This window comes from Callionymus lyra, chromosome 7 (assembly GCF_982586985.1).
Source record: "Callionymus lyra chromosome 7, fCalLyr1.hap1.1, whole genome shotgun sequence".
Lineage (NCBI taxonomy): Eukaryota > Metazoa > Chordata > Actinopteri > Syngnathiformes > Callionymidae > Callionymus > Callionymus lyra.
Window position 1 is genome coordinate 357,674 of NC_141824.1, and position 12,425 is coordinate 370,098.

The following is a 12,425-nucleotide window of genomic DNA, read 5'->3' on the forward strand; positions in this document are numbered from 1 at the left end:
TAAGGTAAAACTTTATTGATTAAATTGTTTCTGTTCTGGGTCCTTTATTTTTTGTACTTGATTCCTCTGGTCAAATCCTGATCTTTCTTCCACATGTTTGCTGATGACATCCAGCTCTACTGCTCTGTTGATCAGCTGATCAGAGGCTGAACTTAGTCAATTGTTGCTAGAAATCAAACAATGAACTTTGAAGCTAAATGTGGACAAAAGTCAAACTCTGGTGATTGTTGATGATAAAGTTCAGGGTTGAGTCAGTACTTGAGTGACTTATGTCAGTCAAACTGAGGAACCTGTTGTTTGACAAACGTCTCGAGTTCAACACTGAAAAAAACTGACCAGAAACAGGAGCTCTGAGGTCTGTGGATCAGAATCTACTGATGGTTCCACACACACAGTTCAGGACCAGAGGAGAGAAATCCTTCCAGACTGTTGCTCCTAAGCTTTGGAACCATCTCTGTGTTTGATGATCTACTGACTCCTTCAAGAAACATCTGTGTTTGATGATCTACTGACTCCTTCAAGAAACATCTGTGTTTGATGATCTACTGACTCCTTCAAGAAACATCTGTGTTTGATGATCTACTGACTCCTTCAAGAAACATCTGTGTTTGATGATCTACTGACTCCTTCAAGAAACATCTGTGTTTGATGATCTACTGACTCCTTCAAGAAACATCTGTGTTTGATGATCTACTGACTCCTTCAAGAAACATCTGTGTTTGATGATCTACTGACTCCTTCAAGAACCATCTGTGTTTGATGATCTACTGACTCCTTCAAGAAACATCTGTGTTTGATGATCTACTGACTCCTTCAAGAAACATGTGTGTTTGATGATCTACTGACTCCTTCAAGAAACATCTGTGTTTGATGATCTACTGACTCCTTCAAGAAACATCTGTGTTTGATGATCTACTGACTCCTTCAAGAAACATCTGTGTTTGATGATCTACTGACTCCTTCAAGAAACATCTGTGTTTGATGGTCTACTGACTCCTTCAAGAAACATCTGTGTTTGATGATCTACTGACTCCTTTAAGAAACATCTGTGTTTGATGATCTACTGACTCCTTCAAGAAACATGTGTGTTTGATGATCTACTGACTCCTTCAAGAAACATGTGTGTTTGATGATCTACTGACTCCTTCAAGAAACATCTGTGTTTGATGATCTACTGACTCCTTCAAGAAACATCTGTGTTTGATGATCTACTGACTCCTTCAAGAAACATGTGTGTTTGATGATCTACTGACTCCTTCAAGAAACATGTGTGTTTGATGATCTACTGACTCCTTCAAGAAACATCTGTGTTTGATGATCTACTGACTCCTTTAAGAAACATCTGTGTTTGATGATCTACTGACTCCTTCAAGAAACATCTGTGTTTGATGATCTACTGACTCCTTTAAGAAACATGTGTGTTTGATGATCTACTGACTCCTTCAAGAAACATGTGTGTTTGATGATCTACTGACTCCTTCAAGAAACATCTGTGTTTGATGATCTACTGACTCCTTCAAGAAACATCTTTGTTTGATGATCTACTGACTCCTTCAAGAAACATCTGTGTTTGATGATCTACTGACTCCTTCAAGAAACATCTGTGTTTGATGATCTACTGACTCCTTTAAGAAACATCTGTGTTTGATGATCTACTGACTCCTTCAAGAAACATGTGTGTTTGATGATCTACTGACTCCTTCAAGAAACATCTGTGTTTGATGATCTACTGACTCCTTTAAGAAACATCTGTGTTTGATGATCTACTGACTCCTTCAAGAAACATCTGTGTTTGATGATCTACTGACTCCTTTAAGAAACATCTGTGTTTGATGATCTACTGACTCCTTCAAGAAACATCTGTGTTTGATGATCTACTGACTCCTTCAAGAAACATCTGTGTTTGATGATCTACTGACTCCTTCAAGAAACATCTGTGTTTGATGATCTACTGACTCCTTTAAGAAACATCTGTGTTTGATGATCTACTGACTCCTTCAAGAAACATCTGTGTTTGATGATCTACTGACTCCTTCAAGAAACATCTGTGTTTGATGATCTACTGACTCCTTCAAGAAACATCTGTGTTTGATGATCTACTGACTCCTTTAAGAAACATCTGTGTTTGATGATCTACTGACTCCTTCAAGAAACATCTGTGTTTGATGATCTACTGACTCCTTTAAGAAACATCTGTGTTTGATGATCTACTGACTCCTTTAAGAAACATCTGTGTTTGATGATCTACTGACTCCTTCAAGAAACATCTGTGTTTGATGATCTACTGACTCCTTCAAGAAACATCTGTGTTTGATGATCTACTGACTCCTTCAAGAAACATGTGTGTTTGATGATCTACTGACTCCTTCAAGAAACATCTGTGTTTGATGATCTACTGACTCCTTCAAGAAACATCTGTGTTTGATGATCTACTGACTTCTTCAAGAAACATCTTAACACACTTTGATTTGAGCTTTTCCCTAATTTTCTGGAACTCCTGAGTTTGTCTATTAAGTCTTGATCTTTTTAATTACATATTTTTACTGTGTATTGTTGGTGATTGTTTATGTTATTTGTGACCCTGGTCTAGAAAGGTGCTGGAAATAACCATCACTTACTTACTTACAAGTTGATTGTTTGATTATGGTTAAAAATTGTTTTATTAAAATGATGTTAAGATCAGGATTAGCTTTTTTTTTAAAAAAAAGAAAAGTAAAGTAATAATATAAAATTTTAAAAAATATTGAATTTGTTTAAAACAAATTGCTGGATGAGAGTAAGAAACCGTGACTCACTTTCATATGGCACTTGAAAGTGTCTCCGAAGTTTATTGGACAATATTTAGTCATGTTTTGCTCAACATACATATGATGAGAAGGAGCAGTGTAGCATGCATAACACCTAAATCGCAGGCATATAGTACATGGAATGTGTTGTTTGAGTGTGTCAGTATGTACAGAAAAGGATGAGAAGAAACAACACAAGTTATTCAATTATAAAATTGCAAATCTGTGGATATTGGCATAACCACAATCCATACTGCTGTAAACACACATTCCAATTCATGATTTAAGTTTAAGAGCTCACAAATCTTTCTTAACACTGCGATGGACACTGACTGGATATTCATCATGATTTGAGCAAAGATTCCTTTTCAAAACAAAAGTTCTCACGATAAATAGCTTGTGTATGTGTGTGATGAACACAAATGGCTCCGTCATTAACACACAACGACACATTTGACTTCTCCCGTGAAACAAGCCGTTGTTACAGACATTTCTTCTTTTACATTCTAATGTTCGGAGAGCGTGACTCCACAAAAGTTTTTCACATCAAGAGCAAAAATCTCTTACGATACATTTTCAGTCACTCGGCATCATAAAAAGTATTTTTCTCTCGCATGAGGTATTTTTCCTTCACAGTCGTTGTCTGCAGTCTAGCAGTGCAGGATCTTGATGAACGCTTTCCTGAACTCCACGTTGAACGTTGTGTATATGATGGGGTTCACGGCACTGTTGACGTAGCCCAGCCAGGTGAAGGCGTTGTAGATCTCAGCCGTGATCTCGCAGCTGCTGCAATGTGTGTTGAGGATGTGTGTGATGAAGAACGGCAGCCAGCATATGATGAACACGCCTGAGGAGGAAACATCACAACTTTACTGACAACACAAAGATTTCATGGAGAACGTTCAAGTTTGTGATTCTAGTTAAAGAGGCGCAAACCTGCTGTAAAGAAAACACATGTCGAGGGAATATAATAATAATAATAGATTCCTTAATATGTTTCTATATTCATAATTACCATCTCAAATACATGTTCAGGTAGCAGTAAATAAAATCACTGAGGTTTTATTTTATAATCCAACATTCAAGCATTATTGATGCATAAAACTAGAATTTCTTATTAGCATTATTTGTTTCCAATATGATCCCAAAGAATAATCCCCTGGAAAGTGTTAAGATACAAAAAGAGTGTCGTATACTTTTGTTTTTTATGATCAATTTTTATATTTTGATACATGATAGTCGTCGACAAAAGTATTTTATCAAATATGTCACGTTCGTGTTCACCAACCTCACTAACATAGTAGAGTTACTGAGTTAACTTACAACTAGTTATTGTGTGTTTTTCTTCTATTCTATTTCTGAAGAAACTGATTTCATTACTTCCTGAAACAAGTATTTTGGTGGTTATTGATCAACATCCGGACGAATCTACGGCCATGAAACAGTGTTTCATCTGAAGTGTTGAACATGCAAGAATATTGTGTCCAAACATTGTTATGTTTACCGAGAACTATGGCCAACATCTGCGTGGCTTTCTTTTCCTTCTGCTGCGAGATCTTTCTCTTGCTCAAGGCCTTCAGCGAAGACTGAGTCTTTCCGTTGGGTAAGGCCTGCGTCTGGAAGACTTTGGCCACCGGGGCAGGATCCCTGAGAGGCTCCTTGGACGGGTCTCCGTTCTGCTCGGCTCTCTGGCTGGCGTCGGGCGGCGAGGACGACGGACTGGCGTCGGCTCTGTCGGCGACCACGAGCTGGTGGCTGGTGGCCGGCGTGTCGACCAGACTGTCCTGCCTCTGCTTCTGCTGCCTCTGGCTGCTGTGGTTGAGCTCGTCCAGCTCCAGGTCTTCCACCACCTCATGGGTCACTTCTTTGATGAAGAGCTGCAAGAGAAGGTTCACATGTTTTTATCAAGGGATTCAAATTCGGTCCATTTCACAAGCTCTTGTTTAAACGTGTCTAATGTTTTGATTCAATTAAACAGGTTATTTAACCTAGAATTAGATTGATTTAGGATCAGACATATTCATTCAAACTTCAACATTTTAGAAATTTCATTGGTAAAATTATACTAAATACTATTTGTTTTTTTTTGTTGAAAATGTTAATGTTTCCCCCTTTTTTAATGCTTCGATGGCAGGAAGTTAAAGTCCTTAATGTGATAAGATACTTGTGTTCGTGTCTGAACATATGTTGACACTTCTGGGTCTACATTGAGCTGAATTTACAAACGTTTGCTGATAAGTAAACACCTTGAGTCTCAAACCTCAAATATCCATATTTTAAATAACGACAAAAAGAATAAATCTTCTGAACGGACGCCACAATAGAAAAGTCATGTCTGATCAGATGTTTCCGTGAAGGTCGTGACCCCAAGCCTGAAGTAAACCTACGGTATCGAAGGACAAGAATGAAAACGTACCACTTTCTTCTTGTTGACGGGGAAACTCCCGTTGGTTTTGAGGATCACGGTGCACAACCTCACGTCTTCTGGATGAGTGCATTTATCCTGAAACCAAAGAAATGTTGTCGGTTCACGACTCAAGGCTGAGAGTTTCATATCATCGTCTCTGTTGAGTTCCTGTTAAGAGATGAAGCTCATCCTGCTGGTGACGTTCATGGTTAAAACCTCCTGGTCCTTCTTGATCTTGTCATTTATATCCAACATCCTTCACACATTCAAGGTCAACACTTGTTTGGAAACAAATGAACTGATTTAGAATTTGAAATGTTTGGAATAAAAATTTACTGAAATAAAAGCTTCAAAATTGTTTAAAAATCAGAAAATGACTAATATAATTTTTGATAGTTTTACTTTTTTCTGTGTTATTTACTCACCTTCAGCACATCTGGATCTGCAGCCTGACACACTCGCTGCTTTGGTTTAGTGTTGACACGTTTTCGACGTTTCCTCAAGACCACGTAGATCTGCACGTAGACCAGCAGAGTGACGATGAAGGGAACGTAGAAGGACACGATGGAGGAATAAACCACGAAGGCTGGGTTGGCGATCACACATAGAGACGCATCACGAGTCGCTGGAAACACGAAGAACGAGAAGAAGAAGAAGAAGAAGTTTAATGAGCAGCGAACAGGAAGTGAAGATTGTTCTTTGACCTGCAGACTCGTTCCTCCATCTTGTTTCTCTTCACCTCCATCTCTTACCCTCTTTGTACCTTTAACTCTCAGTTTTCACTTGAACACCTTCTTTAATCAAGATTGTTCTCGAGGAAAGGTTGGAGATCAAAGATCCATCTAGTCTGGACTTTTCTGAAGACTCTTAGATCAACATTGAACATTTGTTTCCATGACAACCAAACTCCATTAGAATCGTCGTCTGAGCTTCAACAAGTTCATCAACAGGTTTTACAAACTGGTCTCGTTTGTTGAGTCATTTCAATGTTTCTTCTGTGACCCTCACACTGACCTTACCTGTGTTGTTCAGGCCGAACAAGAGTGGGCAAGAGATGGCGAAAGAAAGAACCCAAACCACGGAGATCATCACCGTGACACGTCTGCGGGAACTGTAGCGAGTGTTGTACAGCATCGGCATCGCCACCGCCGTGTAGCTGAAGATGAAGAAGAAGAAGAAGAAGAAGATGAAGAAGAAGATGAAGAAGAAGATGAAGATGAAGATGAAGATGAAGACTTTGACTTTTAAAATAACTTTATTGCAAAAAGTTCTTTACAAAGTTTTCATCCAAAGTGACATGTGCGACTCTTCAGTCGAGCCATTGTGCAAATTGTAGTGTATTTTCTTTCATTGCACAAATTTGTCCATTTTTCCCCCATTTTGTAAAAAACAATTCTGTGTTGTTGGAGACTCTGTGGAAGCAGAACTCCAGCCTCAGTCTGGATCTAATGTTCTGCTTCCACAGAGCCACCACACCCAGCGAGTGTCCATTCTGCAGCTGGTCCCTGCGGGTCAGATACACCGCCATCTTTGCCTCCCCCACCAGGTAGTTGAGGATCTGGCTTCTTTCTTTGTATTTTTTGGTGTATCTGACCCCGCCTATAAAAACAGGGACAGAGAACACCAGGTTAAAAAGACTAAAAACAACAGTTAAAACATTAAAAAACCCTGCCAGCCTCCCACACTCTTTAAAGATGTGGAAGGTGTTCTCTGGTTGGCTGCAGAATGGACACCCGTCTGAGACCCCGGGGTTAAAACGTGCTAAATAAGATTTACTTGCGATCGCCCCATGTAAAATCCTCCACTGGAGGTCACCTGTTCTCTTTCTCAGTGGTGGCTTGTACAGTGACCTCCACTGTGGGCCCCAGTCCCCAAGTCTGTCAGTCCATGTGTCAGTCGGTCGTCGTACAAGGGTCTTTTGGTTTAAAATCTTGACACAGTTCACATAAAAACTCCTCTTTGTGGCTTTGTGCACAGTTAGAACGTGTCTGTCCGTGGTGGTCAGGAGTGGGCTGTTGTCGTTGTCCCGGACCTCAGGGCTCAGGTGCAGGTCCGGGAAGAGGTCCGCTGGGTCCGGCTCCATCCCGCCGTCCGTGTATTGGTGGAGTAACGTTCTTTCTGGAGCCGTGATCCTTTTGTTCCACTCGTCCAGTGATTTCCCAGCGAACCTCTCGGAGCGTATCCCCAGTAATGTCCCGGCAGCCCGGGCGTCCGAGAGCGCCGGTCCCACAGCGTCCACGAGTTGCTGCAAGGATATGGTCTTGCTTCTGACCAGCGCCCCCGTCAGCCCAGGTAAAGTACTGCTGCTGATGTCTAGCCTTGCTCCGTGGATCAGTGGCTGCTTTAAAAACCAGTGCAGAGAGTTAAAAACATGATTGTGGCTCCATTTAAAAAGCGAACACGCTTTAAAAACACCCTGATAAAAAGGAGGTACATTGTTAAGACTTAAAAGATTAAAATCTGTAAAAAACAGAGCTGTGTCCAGCCCCAGATTGTTGACACGCTTTAAAATCCAGCTGCTCACATCCCTCCACACCAAGCCTGAGGGACTGGTCAAGTACTTCTGGACAAACTGAAGTCTAAAAGTGGCAGTTCTACTGGCCAGGTGGATTAGGCCCTGGCCCCCTTCTTCACGAGGTAAAAACAAGACTGACTGTGGCACCCAATGGAACCCTCCCCAGAAGAAGTCGACCATCTTTGACTGTATTTTTTCGAGTAGGCCGGGGGGAGGGTTTAACACAGTGAGTTGGTGCCACAGCAGTGACGCCACAAGATTGTTTAAAACCAGTCTTCTTCCTCTAAAAGACATTTCTTTTTGTAGCCATTTCCATTTTGCAATTTTTCCTTCAATTTTCTCTAAAACACAATCCCAGTTCTTTCCTTCATATTTTTCGTTTCCTAAGAACACGCCAAGGTATATAAAACCGTCGTTTTTCCATGCTAAGTTTTGGGGTAGAACTGGGGGGCCGTCCCGCCAACCGTTCAAAGATACGGCCTCACTTTTACCCCAGTTCACCCTCGCAGCAGACATGGTGGAAAAGTCATCGGTTAAAGTGATAAGTGCATTGAGATCCTGCTGATCTTTTGTTAAAACAACAACATCATCGGCGTATGAAGATAAAACTACATTTCTATTAAAACCCGGTAAAAACAGACCATGAACACTCCCGCGGATCTTATGAAGAAGGGGTTCCAGGGAGAGTGCATAGAGCCCGACAGAGCGCAGCCCTGCCGAACACCTCTATGCACCCTAAAAGGTGCACACAAGCTGCCGTTCAATTTCAGCACACTCTCGATGTCACGGTACAGTACCTGGAATCTGGCGATGAGACCCTCGCTGAACCCAAGCTCACCCATGACTCTCCACAGGTAGTCGTGCTCAACGCGGTCGAACGCCTTTTCTTGATCTAATGCGATCAAGCCCATGTCGGTGTCTGATGAACTGGAGACCTCCAGGACGTCTCGAATGAGGCAGACGTTGTCTGCCATCGACCTGCCAGGAACACAGTACGTTTGGTCCGGGTGGATGACCTCCTCCAGGACCTCCCTCAGCCGGATGGCGAAGGTTTTGGAGAGGATCTTATAGTCCGTGCAGAGGAGGGAGACTGGACGCCAGTTCTTTATATCAAGGAGGTTTCCCTTCTTCGGCAGGAGGGTGATGACGGCCCTCCTGCAGGACAGAGGAAGCAAGCCGGAATCCAGGCTTTCGTTAAAAACGTCCATGATATCAGGAGCAACGATGTCCCAGAAGGCTCTGTAGAACTCGACGCTGAGGCCGTCAATGCCGGGTGTTTTGCCGGTGGGCATGCTGGCTAGTGCGGCGTAGAGTTCTGGTAGCATGAGTGGCCGCACCAGCCGCTCATCGGCCTCAGCGGAGATCCTGGGTAAACCTTGGCAAAAGTCATTAAAAAGTTCATGTTGCTCCCGATATTCACTCGCGTACAGTTGTTGATAAAAATCCACTGCTCTCTGCCGGATCTCCAAGTGTTCTGTAAGTTCTTGCCCGTCTTCCGACAGTAGGCAGTGGATGAGCTTCCTCTGTCCTTGTTTCTTCTCCAGGCCGAAGAAGAAGGCAGTCGGGGCGTCCATCTCCTTGATGTTCTTCATCCTGGCCCGGACCATGGCTCCTTGGACCCTGGTGTCCAGCAGGTTGGCTAGATCTAGCCTTTTACTTTTGAGGGTTTCAATATACCCTCGATTTTCTGTGGCTAGCCCTTCTAGCTCCACAATCTGATCCTCCAGATCTCTGATTGATTCAGATACGTGATGTGTGACATTCAGAGTGTGCTGCTGGCATAAAAGTTTAATCTGGACTTTACCATGATCCCACCACTGTCGAAGCGAAGTGAAGTCTTTTTTCGTTTGTCTAAAATCATTCCAAAAATAACTAAGCCCATGCCCACTACGATGACGTCACCGCTCTCACCTGTCAGAGTTGCGTCCGCGGCTCCAGCCCGCTCAGCCCCACCCGACTCCCCCGGACCGGATCGCCCCGCGGCAGTTCGCCGCACACCGGACCCGGATGGACCGGGGTCCGGGGCAGCGGCGCGCTGTCCGTCGGAACCGGGCGGGTCCGATTCGGGCCGGCGCGGACACGCTCTGGCCAGGTGTCCCTCCCCATTACAACTGAAACACCTCATATTCAAGGACGAGGCGAACATCAAGTAATCAAAGTTGTCCACCTTGATAACGAACTTGATGTCCAGATCCTCGTCCTTCTTGTCCAGGATCATAAACGTCTGTCGCCTGTGCGACACGACGTGCTGTAACAACGGAGACTTACATCCAGACACGATCTTCTTTAACGGAGAAGCTACCTTTCCGTGTCTGGAAAGCTCTCGGACCAGCAGCTCGTCGCCGATGAAAGGGGGAACGTTCGACAGCAGGACCCGTGTCGCAGGCTGAACCAGAGGTTGAACCTGCTCCAGGACCCCGCCGACCACGATCCCCTCCTCCACCAGACGATTCGCCAGATCCAGTCTGGTCACGAACAACACCACCGTTCATCCGTGCTGCCGATCTAATGTTGGCGTGACCAACCTTCTCCCCCACCGCCAGTGCTACCTCCTCCAGGGCTAACCTGGAGCCGGCGCCCACCTTGACGCCGTGCTTCCTAGTCAACCCGGTGAAATCACCCGTTACCACCATAGTGACGTCACACGCCGACCAGGTGAAGCCTGGTCGGCAAAAAACACCTTTTAAACGAAAAGATTCTTATAACACCCTTCACCAAGTGAAACTATAACATTTACTAAGTTATATACGAAAGAAAGATATAGATAGAGCCCGAAAAAACACACTTTCTCAGACCTTTCACTCTCTGCTCCTCTCACACACCTCCACTCACGTGAAGAAGAAGATGAAGAAGAAGAAGAAGAAGAAGATGAAGAAGAAGAAGAAGATGAAGATGAAGATGAAGAAGAAGAAGAAGAAGAAGATGAAGATGAAGAAGAAGAAGAAGAAGAAGATGAAGAAGAAGAAGAAGAAGAAGAAGATGAAGATGAAGAAGAAGAAGAAGATGAAGATGAAGAAGAAGAAGAAGAAGAAGATGAAGATGAAGAAGAAGAAGAAGAAGAAGATGAAGAAGAAGAAGAAGAAGAAGATGAAGAAGAAGATGAAGATGAAGATGAAGAAGAAGAAGAAGAAGAAAAAGAAAAAGTACACAAGAGGTTACGTCTGTGGCTCGACACGTGAACATTCACAAGTATTTGTTGATATTTTCAAGTCATTTCATTTTAGACTTTTAAGGATCACTGGACGTTTGGACGGAGACTCGTTGTCTGCAAGAAACCATCTTATCACGTGACCTTGACTGGAGCTTTTTACTGGACGTGCTGTAATTACCAGGAAATGCATGTCGTTCGATAGAAGCTCCTGCATTGATCTGCCATGTAATGAATTTAGGAAGATTTAAGATGTAAAGTCAAGTGGGTTTTTAAAGACGAGGCTCACTCTCAGGAAATACCATTAGTTGTTTATGTGATCTCAGCTCTGAAGGTTTCCTGAACCTACACAGTCTTGAATAATCCTTCAAAAATCATTTCATTTGCAGTGTGCGCTCAATAAAACACGTGTAAACCTTAATCTCCTCCTGTATTTAAATGTGTCACGTGAAGACAAAATAAAACAAACATTTGTTTGAATATTTCTTCATTATCTTTTTACCTGGAACAACGTCAAACGCTGTCCTGGTGATACTGTGTTTATCTAAACATTCATGCCATGTGAACGCCATTTAAATGCTAATTTTTCAGGCACTCGCACAGCAATCATCTGAAATACACAACAATTTGTCTCAGGATTATTCAGCGTCCAGGCGTAACCACCTTCATGAGATGGAAGTGCTGTCGTGCGGAAAATCAGAATAAAAGCCAAACACAATTCCAAGAAAACTGTTGTTGGAAAAGCGCCGTGTTCAGGTTCCACCGCGAGTTCATGCCAAGAATGTTTGGAACGTCGTACACAAGCTCGAGATTCCTCTGAAAAGTATTGAAATGTGATGGAGTCGGAGTAACGACCATGTGTGACTCACCGATCGATGCTGATGGCACAAAGATTGAGAATGCTGGCCGTGCACATCATCACGTCCAGGGTGACGAAGATGTCGCAGTGGATCTTGCTGAAGCTCCACTCGCCCACCACCTGCACAACCACATCCATCATGGTCTTCACACGGAACAATCTTCACAGTCACTGACTTCAACAAAAACATGCGTTGATGCTACAATCTCACAGTTGCTCCTTCGGGTCTGAAGCTTCACAAACGTTGGCTCAGACCACGAGGCCTTTATTAACTTATTCAGGATGTTGGATCATCAGAGTCTCTTGATAAGATTTGTTGCTGAATAAAAGGTTTTTACTGCTTCAGCGTCTGAGGCGACGAAACAGAAGCTCGCTCCGAACAATGTGAGGCTGAGATCCCGGAGACGTGAGATGGTTTCTCATCGTCAACATGTTCGTGACACACGTCAGTAACTTCCTCCACGTAATCATTGGGACCCGAGAATCAATGAGTCAAAAGCAGTCAAGTGTTGATCAGGAATACGATTGACTTAAGAGCAGGAAAGATTGATCGAGTCTGTTTCCATTTAGAAAGATAACAAACGTAGAAACAGAAGAGCCACGACAGAAAAACAGAAACAATTTCTTCTTTTTTACTCATTCCAGTTTTTAAGTTTGAATCAAAGATGTAATTTGTTTTTAACTGTGTTATGTTGCAGTTGGATCGATGT

General features: G+C 43.0%; 1 protein-coding gene across 1 annotated transcript in view; it reads right to left on the reverse strand.

The window, feature by feature from the left end:
- Positions 1-2,844: 2,844 nt before the first annotated feature.
- drd2a (dopamine receptor D2a) overlaps positions 2,845-12,425 on the reverse strand; it is an 82,916-nt gene continuing 73,335 nt past the window's right edge. Inside the window, exons 3-8 of the mRNA XM_087795771.1 lie at positions 11,726-11,835; positions 6,213-6,349; positions 5,619-5,818; positions 5,203-5,289; positions 4,291-4,663; positions 2,845-3,633 (exon numbers count right to left, since the gene is read on the reverse strand). Coding sequence (XP_087651897.1) covers positions 3,437-3,633; positions 4,291-4,663; positions 5,203-5,289; positions 5,619-5,818; positions 6,213-6,349; positions 11,726-11,835 — 1,104 coding nt within the window. The 3' untranslated portion in view covers positions 2,845-3,436. The remainder of the gene's footprint in view (positions 3,634-4,290; positions 4,664-5,202; positions 5,290-5,618; positions 5,819-6,212; positions 6,350-11,725; positions 11,836-12,425) is intronic.